The sequence below is a fragment of the Acanthaster planci genome, linkage group LG14 (genome assembly GCF_054643075.1).
Source record: "Acanthaster planci isolate LZ-2023a linkage group LG14, COTS_SCS, whole genome shotgun sequence".
Lineage (NCBI taxonomy): Eukaryota > Metazoa > Echinodermata > Asteroidea > Valvatida > Acanthasteridae > Acanthaster > Acanthaster planci.
Genome location: NC_141790.1, coordinates 9008328 through 9024833, shown reverse-complemented (window position 1 = coordinate 9024833; position 16506 = coordinate 9008328). Strand labels below are relative to the sequence as shown.

The window sequence follows — 16506 nt, the reverse complement described above, 5'->3', positions numbered from 1 at the left end:
TCCCCAGAATAAAGACACTGTTGCTATATCTCGTGATTCGGGCAAGCTTTTGCATAGCGACCACCATCTCTGGAATGGACTGGTTCCTTTGTATCCTACTTACCCACTAAAAACATGACTGGTGCAAGGCGTCTTTAACTAAGCAAAAACTTGCCCCGAATCACGAGGTGTTATACCCAGCAAGGAATGAGACCGAGGGGTACCCCCCCAACATGTCCCTATACACAGTCCAGACTATTGTTACTAAACACATCCCCCCAAGATGTCTGAAAGGAATTCCCCAGATTCCTGCGAGACAATGACCAACACAAAGCAGGGGGGGGTTCTCTCCGTCTCATACCTTTCTGCATATGTGAGGTGTGGCAACAGTGTCTCTAACATGGCGAATTCAAGATATGTTCACGTGAAATTAAAAGAACTCAGTGTACCAGATTTCTATCAAATTTAACTCGCAAAAGGCTGCTGGGGAAAAAAAGGTAAAAATCAACAAAGCAGCTTCAGGAGTTATTTCAAAGATGGATTTGCGCCGGGAAGATGTAAATTAATTTTGGATTTGCCCTGCCCGACGTGTATTTAACGCTGAGTGCTCAATGTGTCCCCGAAGGCTTGTGAAAAAACCCGCAAGCGTACTTGGGTGGGACTCGAACCCACGACCCCCTGCTTATTAGTGCAGACGTCTCAACCACTCGACCACCGAACTTGCCGATGCTGGCTGCCTGGTTCGAATCGAATCTAGCAGAGGGTACCGCAAACAATCATTTCAAAGATGGATTTGCGCCGCGGAGATGTAAATAAATTTTGGATTTGCCCTTTAAAAAAATTAATTCAGATTCAGGAGCGTAACTAAGGGCGTATGTCACTAGATTAAAGAATGCAACGGGCGGGAGAATTTGAAAAGAAATCGGAAAAACAATTATGGAAACAAACATGAAGCCCAATGAAATGCAAATTCGAGGCGATGAAAACCAGATTGAGGAAAACAGTCAGAGTCGAAAATAACGTATTCTGATATTAATGACGTTTCTGTGGCCTAGTTTTGTGATTCAACCCAAAAGAACCAAAGTCATCGCGGAATGGGCTTCACCTGTATTTGTATATCAGGTACCTTCAATGAACCCTTTTAGGAGGGCAAAGTTCAGAAGGATATCTGATGGTCGTAATACTTTTGCTTTCAATTTGATGTTCCTCGATTAAGAAGTTTATGACAAAGCAAAGCTGGAAATGGAAGCTTAAACCACGACCTCCTATATCCATCGCGTCTCCCTCCACAGATTTTTTTTCATCCATCAAACTCATATTTTGTCATAACTCTAAACTTTACCTCGTCAAACCTCGCATATACATCTTCCATAATTACTCCCAAAATGAAAAATAAAATTAAATATCGACTCAAACCTTTGTGCGTGTGTGTGTTTGAAGAACTTACAAACTGCCCTCTTAAAAATAAATAATTCTGAACATTTAGGGCCAACCCAAACAGGAAATGTTTGCAGCTGCTAAGACACGCCTGTTAGTCGAATCTCATAAGTAGCCGTTTCCGGCCGTATACTTTACAGCTTTCACAGTGACCATAACGTGATAGTAAAACAGAAAGCCGTAGCCACAAGACACCTTATTCGGACAAGGCCTGCTGTAGTTAACACTGGACCAAAGTATAGCGTTAGAACATACTATCGTCCGCCAAAATGGAACTACCCATCCCAATAACCATCTTGGATCACTGTCACTTTTCTGCACCTTTAAGTCCGTTCCATTCATTGGTTCAGCACACTATCTTAATGCAAAAAGGAGTGAACAAACTTCGAAGTTCATGACCCCTTATAAAAAGGGTGGAAATCAATTCACTTACAGAGTGGGCTTCCATAGTAGTAATGACAAACAGAATGTAATCTTTCTTTTAAAAAATGGAATGGTGACTCTTGAAACGTTCAACATCGCAAGAACTTGCACAAAAATTGATGTTATTAGCCAAGCATGCATGTGCTTAAGGTATTACAGCTTTGCGTGGAACCGGACGGAGCTAAGAAATGCCTCATTACACTACACACTAGACAGTACTAATGGAACATGGTGCCGATTTGCACGCATCGTGCACGACGGAATTTCGATCAACACGAGTAACTTCCCGTTTGTGCCACTGAGGCGGGCTTACGGGCATAACAAATTCGTCGGGCGACCTGTTGGTTGCAACTTGACAAACGATGCGAACCAAATCGGGCCTACGGGTTAGAGTATGCCCTGTGGGTGCTTCAGGAATTCCTGAAAAGGTAGTCGAAAAACTCTGCTCACGCCAGAACGTGACACATTAAGAGGGCACCACGTTCGGCTGGAGAAGAAACAATCATGATTGTCGCCTTGGAAGAAAGGTAATGAAAGGGTGGGGCGGGGCCAATGGGCCAGTCCACCCCCCTCCACCAAGGCCACGGCCTAACAGAAAAAAAAACGACTTCTTGCTCACGATTAAGCGTGTCCTGTTTCCTCGGAAAATTGTGTTTAGCCTTGACCACAAAAAAAGTCAAGAACTTGGAATGCTTCTTCCATGCGTCCAAAGATTACGCATGAGACGGGTATCCGTGACAAAGGAGGGCGGGGTGGAATACGTAATGCGGGCACATAGCCTAGTATGGATTCGACAAGAAAAGTGTGCCTAGTGTATGACGAAGTTTCTTGCTCCGTCCACGAGGAACGCCTGACCCATGTCATGTGATCCCCAAGTTCAGTGAAATAAAAAGGAAATTCACATAATGAAGCGAACCCCTTGGGGGGGGGTAACCGATCACAGGTGCACAGCTGTATCGGGCGATGCACCTGTAAAGCATTGCCCCAGCGCGCAGCCACTGAGAAAAGCAAAGCAGTGAAGAAGGAGACTTACACATGGATCCAGCAGCAACCAGGAGTAACAGAATGATTCCTATGACCGCGGAGCGCTGTGAACGCGAACCGTCGACGTGATCGAGTCCAGACTGCTGCGCCATCTTGCGTCACAGCTGGTGATATTCGACGGAGGACTGCAGCACGCGGAGTCTCACTGTAAAACTATTGAGCGCTCCCTCTCACACTCTGTAGTTAAGTGCCAAGGTCATATCATCTACCACCAGCAGAACTGCGCCTGTCCTATTGCCCTGGCGTGCCCATTGTTTGCTGTAGCAGTGACACATACTTGTACAATACCCGCGCCCGGAACATAACCACCAGGGCCAGTACCGTGTGGGATTGCTCTCCAAACCGGATGCAGGGTGATGTTCCAACTGCAACACGCAGACTCGAGATTATACTTCCGGGTTAGCAGGAAGGGTATTTCCTCTTCTTGCCATTCGAGCGCTAGTGGATCAAATTTAAAGGCTAAACACCTCACAAACATAAATAATTATGTTTACCAAAGCGTCCTTTTCCCGAATTCTTATTTTCTGTATAATTTCTTTCCTCGTTTAATGACATGCATAAAGTCTAATGTTTGTTCTTCCTGCAATTACCATCCACAAACAAACCCGATCCATTTACGATGTACTGAATATCAGAGCCATGTGGAAAACAAGGAATTCAACTCGCTGTATTAGCTATAAAACTGGGATTTCAAGACTGCCTTCAGTTTCTGACAAAACAATAGATGTTTTTCCCCAGTTGTTTTTTTTATGTAATTAGGGTCACAGACGGGTGGGCAGTATATGTTGAGAAGTTTGGGAACCAACCCTAGATAACGAGAAACCTGTTTTAAAATGCAGCATTCGTGAATATACATGCCTCAGTATCCTCAGTGATCAGAACAGTAGGCCTGCAGACAAAATAAATTACTCTACTTCGCGAGTGGTTTCAATCATATTTTACTAATTGGAGCACACCTTTTGTATTGCTGCTTGGGCTCGCGATAGACCGACGGCCTGTCGACCAATCGTGGGTGGCGCACAAAGCGAAAAGTCTCACATGCACGCGAGCGTGACGCGCGCGGCGGCAACATCATCATGTGCTGTGCAGCGTTGGTGAGAAGTTGTGTACATAAAGGGTTTCGGCAAGCATGTTAAGAACGTGGCTTTGAGAAAGGGGTGTTAACAGATAAGCGTATTTTGATCTCTGATATCATTTTTGTAAATGCTTGTGGCCACACCGATGAAAACGTCGTGTTCGCACAGTCTTTGATAAAAAAATTAAACTACTTGCAGGCTGTTCTGATTTACGAACTCTTAACAAATTAAGCATTTGCTAGCTTTGACAAAAATAATATTCCCCTCTCTATCAGTGAAAGAAAGAGAAAGCTGGTTTGTTTCACCCATCCAGTGTTTAGATTTTTTTTCGAGCTACGTGGCTACTTTGAACTGCATTTCTTTAATTTATAGCACTGCGCTCCGGTGAAGGTCACACTACAGTCTCCTTTGGAAAGTTCAGCTGTGGTCGTCCGTACCATATACCAGTATTTGTCTGCAGTGAACTGCTTCGGAAGGGAGGCCAAAACCGTGCATGCGATATCATTTCCTTCTGTTCAAGGAAACATGGACAGAAATAACTAGTTATAGCCCTGTGCTCTTAAAGTACAGGTAGGCCGTGCAACAGAGCCACGCTGTATATTTCCACTGCCGATGTTTGTATAATCACGGGAATATGGGAAAACAATGTCATGATGGTGTAACTTTCGGTTCGATAATTATATCCACTTGGAGAAAGTTACAACAATCTCATTAGTGACACGCTGGCGAGAATGCTTGGAATATCAACTTTGTGGACACTAATGATGAGCATATGTGAATGTCGACAGATTTTGCGTGACACGCCTCTTAGTCATGGGACTTGGGCTTGTCAATTCCCACCTCTTTTTGTCATGTGCCCGTATCCATTCATAAAACCTCATGAAGCGTATCGCTATATTTAATAATTCAGTCAAACCTGAACACTTCAGGTCCAACAATTAGCGCTGAGTGCATCTTGTATAGGCCTATCCATAAATGTATCGAAAGGATCATTCTAGTTCTTTAAAGCTTAAACTAGTCTAGATGATAAATTCAAGAATTGTTTTGACAAGTTTTCATTTTTTGTGTCTCTCACACCCAACGCTTAATTTCAAGTTCATTGCATTTTGTATATTTTTTATTCCATGTAGTTTTTTTTCTGTGTTGGTTTGCTATCCTCTTGCAGTTATATGTTGCATTCTCTATCTGCTTTGGGCATTCATTACACTTGGGCCAAGAAGGCAGAACTCGATCGAGCATAATGTATGCCGCGTGTGCCTATTTCTATTGCGCCACCTAGTGACTTCATTTTACCAATCGACGGCTCGTTCTGTCTACCGTCTTGGGAATCTCCTACAACCGAGGCGTGGCCTTCGTATGCAAAATAGTTGTTTCATACGAATATTCAGAATTCACCTTATGATACAAAATTGGATAAAAACAGACCGTGGGAGCGTTGTTATTTCTTTAGTTTTGTTATAGGAAGTCTTCTACAAGCTTACTTCTTCACTCCTTGTTTCAATGCATCGACCGCGGCCATTATCAACGGTGACATTACTGGTACTTTAAATTTTAGCGTCCTGTAGCAGCGCTTGTATATATGTCACGAAATCTGTCATCTGATGCAGGTCATTGATCCATATTCATCATATACGGGTTCAACTAGAAATTTCTCAGGCGCTGAATGGTTCCTCCGGAAATCCGGAGGAAAAGCAAAGAAAAGGTTGAACAGTTTGTAGGCGATTCCCAAGACAGTAGAACGAGCCGTCGATTGGTGAACTAAAGTCACAAGAGGGCGTAATAGAAATCAGCGCGCGCGGCATTTTTTATGCTCGATCGAGTCTGCCATCGAGTTCTGCCGTTTTGACCCAGGACTAGGCCTTCATTTCTATTCAGCTTGTCTTTTTGTTCCTCGTGTTTTTTCTATTTGCTCGCTTTTGTCTTTTGTTGTTTGGTCCAGGCTTGCCAAATTCTGACACACGTTTCATCTCTGGGATGTCTGGCCACTGGGCAAATGTCCCCTTAAATTCAGCACAGGCTCCTTCCACTCTAAAAACACCTGGGACAAATTAGGATCCCTTTTTGGTCATATTTGACCCAGAAAGTAGTAACTTGTGGGAGAAGGAATCTCCACAAACCAGCCATACAACAACTTTCGTGGTCTTTAGATTATGCAAAATTTACCACTGACAAATTTGCCAACTCGTGCAACAATTTGTTGTACACATTAATGTTCAGACATGAGGAGTTCGCGCAGTTAAAAGCCAACCATTTTGATATTTTCGGGAGACACCCTAAATAATTGAATGAATAATCGTAATTACTTAGATGAATAAAGACATCTAACAGACTGGAGATACCCGTCGGGCCCCAGTGATCAGCGATCATAGATATTATGTTTCCGATTTTCTCGAGTTACATGAGTTAAGTAAAAGAAGATGCAAGATTGTGGAATGTATGCAGCTCGATGAGCCCTTCAGTTTTTTATTTTTCTCAAATTATTAAAAATCTTTAAATTCAGTTATAAATACTATTAAAATTACTTAAAATCTTTTGGAGTTAAATTAATGCACTCATCCGCATTGTGACGACCCCTTTTCCCATGCTTTATTAAAACCATTCGGATTTGCAAATATGTCTCCTTTTGTATTTGTGATCTTTGAGTCTATTAGAAATAAACTTTTTTTCATGCGTATGAGCGGGCGAAGTAGCATGGAAAAAGTTTTGTTTGTCTAAGATTCTGCGCAACCCACGTCCATTTTGTAGGTCGTGCAACTAGACAATATTTACAAGCTGTGTTGACAATGTTCTACCACGATAGGACCAATTAATAAATGAATGACAAACAAGACATGCGTTTTGTGCATAAATCAATGACAGAAAGGAACCAGCCAAACACTAATCAATATTTTCTTCAAAATTTTGTTCAATACTCATTCATCAAGCTACAGGTGGATACATGCAGTGTACAAGATTGTTTTTAATTAAAACTCAAAAGCTTATGAGAAACACATGCCCTCAACTGTCATTTTTTTCGGGGGCAACCGATCACAAGACTGAAAAGGTACGCTAATGGCCAATGCGTGATGGCTGAACTTCAAATCTTGATTTTAATCGGCCAAATATATCTGATTGATATTCACGATCATAGACCAAGACCGATGCTATTAAGCTTTAAAAATTAATGTTTGTGAATAACGTTATCCCAATTATTCATAAGATAGTGCAAGAAGAGGATGACTTGATTTGGATTATTTCTTGAAGTGGCAACTAATGTTTTGCTAGGACACTTTCTGCAGAGGATAGAGTGTAAAATACATTGCTTGTCTGTCTAATGCGGAAAAGACTCATTAGCAAGTACGTATATTTTGAGTCGTTAGTCAATCCACAGAAGGTACAATGTACGGTAACTTTGTGCATTTATACGGAAGCCGACCGATTCCCCCTTCCTCTTTCAAGTGAATTCTGATCTGACCCTGGACAGTCTATGGTGGTGATGGTTGATGAGTTTGTGACAGTTGGCGTCTTTTATCGTTGACAATGGTGAATGTGATTGAGGTGTTCGTTTCCTGGGTAGTGAGCACAGTATAAACATGACAAAAGACAGAATAATCAATCTCTGTCAATCAGGCATAACCACACAATAAATAAAGATTTAAATGAACTGAAGGCTCGTTTAAATACATTTTAGTCTATAGTGTAGTAATGCCTGACCCCAGAAGGAGTGCGGCAAGGTTCGCAATTCTGTATTATATGCCCACCGGAGTGCGCACGCAGCGAATTTGGAGAAGCAAAATCTAAAGTTGCTGCAATAAGCCATATGCGAGTTAAATTTGAATAAAATCTGGTACAATGAGTTCTTTAGATTTACGTGAACATCGGTGTACCAGATTTCATTCAAATTTAACTCGCAACAGGCTTATTTCGCTGCCAACCCCACTGCAACGGGGAATCCCCTTTTCCCGTGTACTTAAAGAGGGCGCTGTGCACACCCTCTGTTCAGGGTAGTTAATACAGAGAGAGCCACGGACGTATCTAAAAAACCCTTGACTTGCAACGCCTTTTTATGAAATACAAGCCATCCAGCGGGCATTTTACCGAGCCGAATACAAATGTGCGGGTTGGCTCGCTTCTATTAACGCCAGGGAGAACAAAGGCGGGCATTGCCGGGCAAGCTTTATAGTCGGCTCGGTAAAAGGGCCGCTAGTGGATTCAATGATCTCTATAAGCTGATTAAGAGCATTGCAAGTCCAGATTTTTTTTATATACGTCCATGGGAGGGAGCCGAGACATGAGTGTCACCATTGTTGGAAACAAAGTGGTAGGTGCATGCGCCAGTGCGCACGGACAGTTGGTATACGGTAGCGCAGGCTCTGCAGTACGGTACACCCAATGAACAGCCATTCTGTTTCCAAAATCTGAGGCTGGCACAGTGGCACTCGTCTCTCGAGGGCACTGCTCTTTCTATTCACAGTTCTTCCTCTGCTAGTTCGTGCCCTGTTTGTTTCCCAGACCAGTCGCTGTTGCGATGGTAACGTGGTTGTGACAGTTGCCATAGCGACGTATACACGACCGACCAAGAGCACTTAACACCATTTACACTCCGTTGGTGTATGATGTAGGCCCTATACATGCGCAAAGCGTAACTAACCATGGCAACTCGGGTCTCGCCGAGGATGGGGCAAGCTCTGCTGTGTGAGTTGCGAATAGGTTGATAGTGTACATGACAGCTGCGCTTTGTCAGTTTTTGCCTCAAAATGTACATTTAATGTGCCCCATTACTTTTACAAATGGCCGTATTTTCATTTGGTGCTTTAAAAAAAAGTAGCTGCTTCACTTGGTGAATTATTCTTTTCCTTTTGTGTTGGCAGTCAGTCACATTTTGTGTTAGCGATTTGTAGGCAAAACGACGACTCCGGGGCACACAGAGGCAAGAGCACATCCGGTTCAGCAATGATGCACACGAAGATTCTGAGTGTGTTAATTAATCACTGGCTGTGGCCCTCCAAATCTGACATGACTGTTTCCGATATGCGTACATCCCTGGGGATACTTACCGGCCACTTGACCTTTCATTGCAACACAGGCCCATGATTCTACAAGCTCCTGGCATCGATTTGGTCGCCCAGTATTGTGCAAACACAGCGCGGACAATCCTGGCACAATCAGTCAGAAAAGGGATGGTGTGGGGATATTTATATTGGGCCACTTTGTTTCACACGGATCTCGATTGCGATCAGTGATCCCGGAGCTGGTTCGCGCTATCCATTAGGCGGGTTCTGGTGACAGTGAACCAACGACAGATCACTGATCGCGACCCGGATCCGCGTGAAACAAACAGGTTCAATTGTGTGTGTCTGTTCGGAGGCTATCTTGAAGTTATCCTGCGAACAAACTTTTTGGTTTGCCAAGAATTGCCGGAAGTTCTCTCTCATGCACACATGCAGGTCTGAGGTCTGAAAAGTTATGTTTTCTGTCCTCATCTGGCGTGACAACTCCCCCCCACACACACACACACACCCAGACACAGAAATCAGTCTGAATTTATAATTATCCGACATTGTGTCGACTTATGTTATTTCGAAATTAACACCGAAGGAATGAGACTATCATGATAAGCAATCAGAGAATATATTGTGAAATATGGAGCAATCGTTGCGCATATGCGCGAAAACGAAAACGCGTGCTTCTGTGTAGGCAAAAGCACGCTGAATGCATCCTATCTGCATGAAGTTGTCGCGGACACCACGACCTGTCACCTGCGTCATTGTCAGGCATCACTGCTCGGAAGGCATCATTCCCTGATGTAGGTGCAAAGTGTGTAAAAAAAACAGATTTAGTCCTTTTTGCCTCGATCTTAGGAAATCACCCGGGACAAATGCATGGCGGGTAAAGAGTCAGATAAACAAACATCATTAACAACGAAAGAAAACACCTACATCTGGGCACAACGTGAACAAGAAGGCAATCAGGATTTGACGCACGTTTGGCTTGCATGTCGTGGATTTTTGTTATGCCGAAATGTCGTGGATTGTTATCAAGGTCATATCCCCCTGTGCTGTGTGCACGTAGAGTCGGCGTGCGTTGGCTGTCTCAACCCTTCCTCGTCACGGATCGCTGGTACTGTTTCCACGCAACTGCTTTATCACACGTCGCTACGAGTACGAGTTCATTATGTGGACCGAGTGACTGTCCCCCAGTGCCAACACAAGCATCGGTTTCTGCGGGTCTTTCAACAGTCACGAGTGTGGGGTGGTCGGATGACACGTTAAACCTGTTGCACTCGGCGCCAGGATACATTTCAGGCAGCGACTATTGTCGATGTATTACGTTGCATGAAATGGAATAATGGTTAGTCGAACCGAAACGGCAGCGGGAAAGTAAGGCTTCATTTCGCCTCGATCCTATTCTTCAACGAGGGATCATGGAATGCCGCACGGTGAATTACTGAGAAATTTCCCTTGAAACAATAATATTGTCGGTACGTCTGCATGCGATGGCGGCTGGCGGACCCGCGAGCGCGGCCCGCGGTCCCCCGCCCGGGCTGGCCTTCAATCTGGACGAGTGGGTACCGTGCGTGGCTTACCTGGGCCACACCGACCAGAGAGAGACGAACACGGTCACGAATGCCGACCTCGCCCGGGTGGTCGCTAAGCTGTATGGTCGCCATGAACTTGACCACGGAGCTATCATGGGTCAGATGCCCACAACAACAGAGGTAGGCCTTCGTTTACCGATGCTTGCCCTTTATTCGCATGTTCAGGTTTGTCCGTTCTCTCATAAAATTTTATTATTTTGCCTTGAAGTGCGCTATAATGTGATTAATTAGTTAAATTTTTAAAATCTAATTTCCATCTGTCCATTTGTCTGTTCGTCTATTTATTGCAATTTCATGTTTTTTGTAAAATAGAATGATTAAAGATGAATGCAGTTGGTTTTCAAGATGTCTGTGAGTGAATGATGTTAAATGGTACGATTTTTTTACAAATTGGAAATTTAGAGTGTAATGTATTTTAAGAGAATTGCTTCGAGATTTTCATTTCTTCCAGTTTCAAGTATATTATTGTGTCGAGTTACAAGCGGCAGACTTGTCACCCATTCCTTAAAATCCTAGTCCTGTGCATTGGCTTCCTGAGATGTGAGAGTTCCTATTGCAGAAACGAATATTACATCAGATGCTTCCGTCTGACAAAATGTTTTCCATAAAAAGATTGGGTGTCGCGCCCAACACCAGACATGGATTGTATTCTATACTCATAGACACAGAGAGGACAGTATACGTGCCAATTATAACAAAAAGACGTGCACAGGCGGTGTGTCGTGTAAATGTTGCCCTGCCAACTGCACCGTAGCATTAATTGACCTTTTAAGATGCCCTCTTTTGCGAGAAAACTTCCCTATAGCGTTGTTTTCTCGCCACTAATTCTAACAAGCATCGTCGACCACACAAAACTCATCAACTAATTATTCGGCGCGCTGCTCTCGAGTTTGGCATACAATTGTGTTTTTGTTTTGCCTTCAGTACCTCATTTACATGACATTGGGTCTTTGAAAAGTGCTACCTGTCGCCTTGGTGATACTCGCATGAAAGCACACGAATCGATAGTACGTAGCAGTGCTACTCTAAAAATAGAACAGTAAATTTATGAACCTGAATTAGACAACCTACATATGCATTAGGCCTACGCACTTAAAAACGTGTGACATTTACTGCACAGCCATTGTTACAAAATGGAAGGTCCTCGGTTCTCCTGAATACTTTTCTGAAACAAACATGTACTTCATCGGGTAGAAACTGAAAACTGAAATAATTATAATGCATGCGCCGGTGTAGGATTTGATCCGAGGACATTCGAATTCGGTTGGAAAGTATACGAAGTACACACAAAAACATGCATGTATAATGCGAACACTACAATGTGTTTGGGTACACATTACATTCAGACCGAGGACAACAACACAAAAGAGAATAATTGAGGGCATTTGTTGCCAAGGTTTTCTTAGACGTCAAATTGTTTAAGTTAGTAAGGTTTGTTCACAGAAACTACACAGGTCCTCGATGTTTCGTGTTGTCACGAGTAAACCATTGTGTCAAGTCCTCAGTCGTAAACGATCATGATCCTGTAGGTTTTCGAGAATAACAAGACTTTAACTCAATTCCTTGTTTTGTTTGACTCCTTCCATCGGCTGTGTTTTGTAAACCAACATGTTAGACAAGGCCTATGTAGGTCCTACCGGTAATCAGTCTTGAGGCAGTAAGGAATTCATCTCGCGTTGTTTTAAACTTGATGTGGCAGAAACACTGAACACTTTTGCACAACAAAGCATGTCCAACGCTGACTTTGAGGATTATCTATCGTTCATCTGTGATTCATCTGTCGCTCTTAATCATTCCGTAAATTGTCTTCTACTTATGCAGGTGTATGTTAAAGTTGTGCCTCCAGGACTCATTTTAAGGGTCATCAATACCTCTCTATCCCACCGGGCGAGCGACGGTCCCCGTGAGGGCATCAGAGAGTTCTTCGAGACTGTCCGTATAGCGAGATGCTCCGCCAATCACGAGCCGTGCACCCACGCTCTAGTCTGGGTCTACAACCGCCGGCCGTCGCTCGGTGGGACCGTGGACGGACTGGTGGAGTGCCACGGCGTGGTGTGCCGTGACCTGCGGGACGCCACCAGGCTGGCCAACACGCTGGCCATGGCGTTCTACGAGATGCGTCAGCAATCCGTCGCCATCGGGAACGCCTTTGGCGCCGTGGTGGCGCGGTGAGCATGTCTGGGCTGATGTGGAGCATGCCAGGGGAACTGCCACCGGCCTACACGCCGTTACCGGCGATGGAGCCCCTGAGCCGCGGGCAATGCGGGGCAGAAGCCGCGGCAGCAGGCAGATGCGAGTTCTGGAGGTGGCCACTGTCCACCGCGAGGACGACTGTGATGAGGATTCCGGACTGGACCCGAGCCCCAGGTCGACTGGTTCCCCGAGCTCGCGAGAGGCTACCCCACGAAACGCCACTGGAGGCATGAGGAATTCCACCGTGTCGCTGCACTCAACCGTCGCCATCTCCGAGGGCAGGTCTCCACGCGGACGGCGGCCCGGTGGCTTGCCGGACGTTTCTGCAGACGACTCTTGGGGAAGCCGTGTCGAGTAAGTCCAGAATATCGAAAGATTCATGTCCTGGGCACTCCTGAACGCACTGGGTACAAACTTACATGCCAATCGAAACTTGTATCGAACTAGCCCATAGTAACCTTATAATACACTGCACTATAGCTGGTTACATTTTTATGCACGTTCGAACATTCCCCCGTGGTTCGAGCGACAAAATATGCACAAAATATATCCAGGACCCATGCAAACTCACCCGACTAGTACACGTATTCACAAATGGTCGTCGCTCGAACTTGAACGAGGACGTTTTGCGTTGAGCGCAGTTCTTTACTGAGTCACCTGTGTTCACAAATGGGTAACTGCGGCAGTGTCAAGTCGCTAACCTGCCGTTTTAACGCCGTTCATTTGATGTGTGGGGTGTTCGATTTTTTTCACTGGCCGTGGACCATGTTTTGGGCTATAACAAATGCCTTTCCAAACTAGTTTGATTAGTCCGTAACAAGTAGGATATCGTGATCTACACGTTTATGCTTTGCAATGTTTGACTCGGTCAAAACAAGCAGTTTTAATGTCATTTTTAAAGATTTCAGGTTTCTGTAGTTCTGATCAACTGTATGCCATCTGACGTCTCAAAATGGTGTTGATATGAGCTTCCCTACCGTCCTGTGTGTTTCAGCGCTGTTATCTGGTTGTTTGATACAAATTTATGGCCGTGTCATTGAAAAAAATACTTGTAATTATAGAGTTCGGCATGGCGCTGAAGCGTTTTCTGAAATGACGCTAGCAGTGGCTGCAGACCAGAGCAGGTACTGTTCGTGAAGCAGTCGGTGAAATGTGAGGGATGGACTTTGCTCGCAAGGCGAACGTCCATGAAACATGCGCGAGACTCTATATTACCTTACTACATAGTTGATTTTGTAAAAAAAAATTACTCAGAATTTTTATTTTCTCGTGCTTATATTAAGTTGGATGCAACGCAGTATGTACGTCCTACTGAATGTAACTAATTGAGCTTTAAATATATACTTTATATATACAGTAATGCTAAATTATATAAATATGTTAAATTTATACACATTTACACAGATTTATCAAACTTAAAATTACTATGTTTCTATGGCACATATAAGAACTGAAGGTTTGAAGTTAATGGTTGATTTATCAATTGCATTGTATGATTAATTTGTACTCGGAGAATCCTCAGAAAATGTCCATGAACGTATTCTTTAAAGTTTTCTTTTCCAACAAACAGTAAGAACCGTCGAGCAAAATTAATAATACATGTATATGATAAGAGCGCCTTTTATAATGGCCACAATAGGACGTCATAGTGCTCGGCTTAGCATGCGCGTGAAAGCACATTGATGCGGCCATATAGGTAAATGTGAACATTTTAAGGCAACAGCTATGTTGCCAATAAAGGGGGGGTAACTTCCTGTAAAGTTGGCCTCCCATACAAATGGTAGACAGTAGGCCTAAAGGAAAGGTGCCTACAGCACAGTATTCAGCAGTAATCAAACGACCCGGATGGCGTGTCGTGTTAACCTTTGCATCGTCATGATGGCTTTTTCGTGTATCGTTGCTTGGAAACCGCGAGCCTCTTTTCATACCACACCAGATCCGGATCTTTTTTCCCCCTGCCTGCCCAGGGTTTTCCCCTTTATAGAATTCCACGCGAGATTTGTTGTCAAGAACTTCCTGGTCTCCTTGTTGTGCTAAAGTTCCATTGTGGACTCTTCAGTCAGTGTACCCGGAAAAAAATAATGCAGTGCATTATTTGAATTTTGCTTGTATTTCGTGTTGTGCGCGACCACTGCATCGTATTACACATGCGCACTTGTCATGCAATTCAGCCTGCAATATGTGCGGTTAGCTCTTTCAAGCACTGCCAAACTTGGATTAAAACAGCAAACTTTTGGCACCCTTTGAAATGAGGTACAGTTTGTCCTTCACTAATGTGATGCGAACTTCAGAAGTTTTGCCCGGTTCGTAAAGTGCGCCTCCTATTGACAAAATATTTCCCGCTTTGAACAGCGCTGTCATGAAAATGTCGAAAAGATGTGACACATAACACTGATCATGCGTTCTATCTTGTAACTGGGGGAATCTCTAGAGAGTGCTAAATTTCAGGCTACTTTGCCTCCGTAAATGGAGTGGTTAACCTAGCCTTTGAAAATAATTGGGTGGCTACTTCGCCTTAGAAAATAAATTTTAAAAATTGAAGTCTCTTTTTGTGTGTTTTTCTTTATCCAAGTTTTTTCTTTTCCAAACTAAAGTAAATGAATTTTTATATCAAAAGGAAAATAAATAGACCACCTGGGTAACAAATAAAATAAGATATGAAAAGAAGCGCCGCCGCTGTAGCTTACCAGAATATATTAGCTGTATGCTACTGCCAAACAACCCGGTTCACCGCAGCGACTAACGCGAAGAAAAAATGATAAAACTTAACAACCGGAATCACCCAGAAGGAAGCGCAGGAACTCGGAGTAGTGGAGCGACCGCTTGTGACCATCAGCCACGCAGGAAGGAATGAGAGAGAGAGCCTCCTGCGTCGTATTTTGTAATCCTTGACCAGGACAATGTCCCTGACGTCAAAGCAAAATAGCAGGAAGAAGGGCGGATCCAGGGGCCGGGGTGGGGCTCACCTACCAAAAAAGCAGCATATGTCTAGTTTGAAATTTGAGAGAAAGACCTTCCAAGGTGTGCAAAAAAAACCCAAAATGTGTCCCCACACCTCGGAAAGGCCATAAGAAGTTACATTACAAAATTTCAAACATTTGAGCTTGAAAAGGTGTAGGTTAATTACCTCTTCAGACAAGGACAAATAACGATAGCATTGCTGACACACGTCATTTCCATCAACACGCGGCAAGTTTCTTTACTGCTATTCGCACTCTCTTTTCGCACTCCAGGATCGAGTTTGGGCGGCCTGTTCTTGACACGGGTTTCTTGTTCTCGCGCTCGAACGGCGGGAACACGACTCAAGAACACTGTTCCCGGAACAGGATCACACACCACCCCCTCGTCAGGATTTTACAGGAGCACACGGAAAAACTCGTGAGATTTTGATTTTTGAACAGCTGCAAAAAGTAGAGAGATGGCCTCCAAAGCAAAACTATGGGAAGTTTTGCAAAATTAACATTAATTATTTTCCGTATCACAGAAATAAATGTTCCTGTTTATATAGAAAAGAATTCAACCCCTCCAAACATTAACTCTCGAATAACGTAGCCTACATGGACGCCGCCATGTTGCATGTTGATTGTCGCTAACTACCAGCGATAACCAGTTGTTTGTTCCCGGCGTTCGAGCGGCTGACCTACGAACAACAAATCGAGCTGTTCGTGAATATACAAAAACAAGCCGCCCGAATTCGGCCCTAGAGAAGGTGGGCCTACGCAATTTAGGTTCGCCGCATGCAACTACTTCATTGTGGGTGTGCTTTGGTCACTTATT

The 16506-nt window shown here is 43.9% G+C and overlaps 1 protein-coding gene and 1 pseudogene across 2 annotated transcripts in view; one reads left to right on the top strand and one right to left on the bottom strand.

Moving 5' to 3' along the window:
• The window catches only part of LOC110980748 (uncharacterized), a 73158-nt gene extending 70183 nt beyond the window's left edge, over positions 1 to 2975 (bottom strand). Inside the window, exon 1 of the mRNA XM_087145806.1 lies at positions 2873 to 2975. Within this exon, the coding sequence (XP_087001932.1) occupies positions 2873 to 2975 (103 nt within the window). The remainder of the gene's footprint in view (positions 1 to 2872) is intronic.
• A 6511-nt stretch (positions 2976 to 9486) lies between these two features.
• Positions 9487 to 15270, top strand: LOC110980820 (uncharacterized; annotated as a pseudogene). Its single transcript, XR_015427731.1, has 2 exons — positions 9487 to 10656; positions 12358 to 15270. The product of XR_015427731.1 is annotated as an uncharacterized LOC110980820 (transcript).
• Positions 15271 to 16506: the final 1236 nt, after the last annotated feature.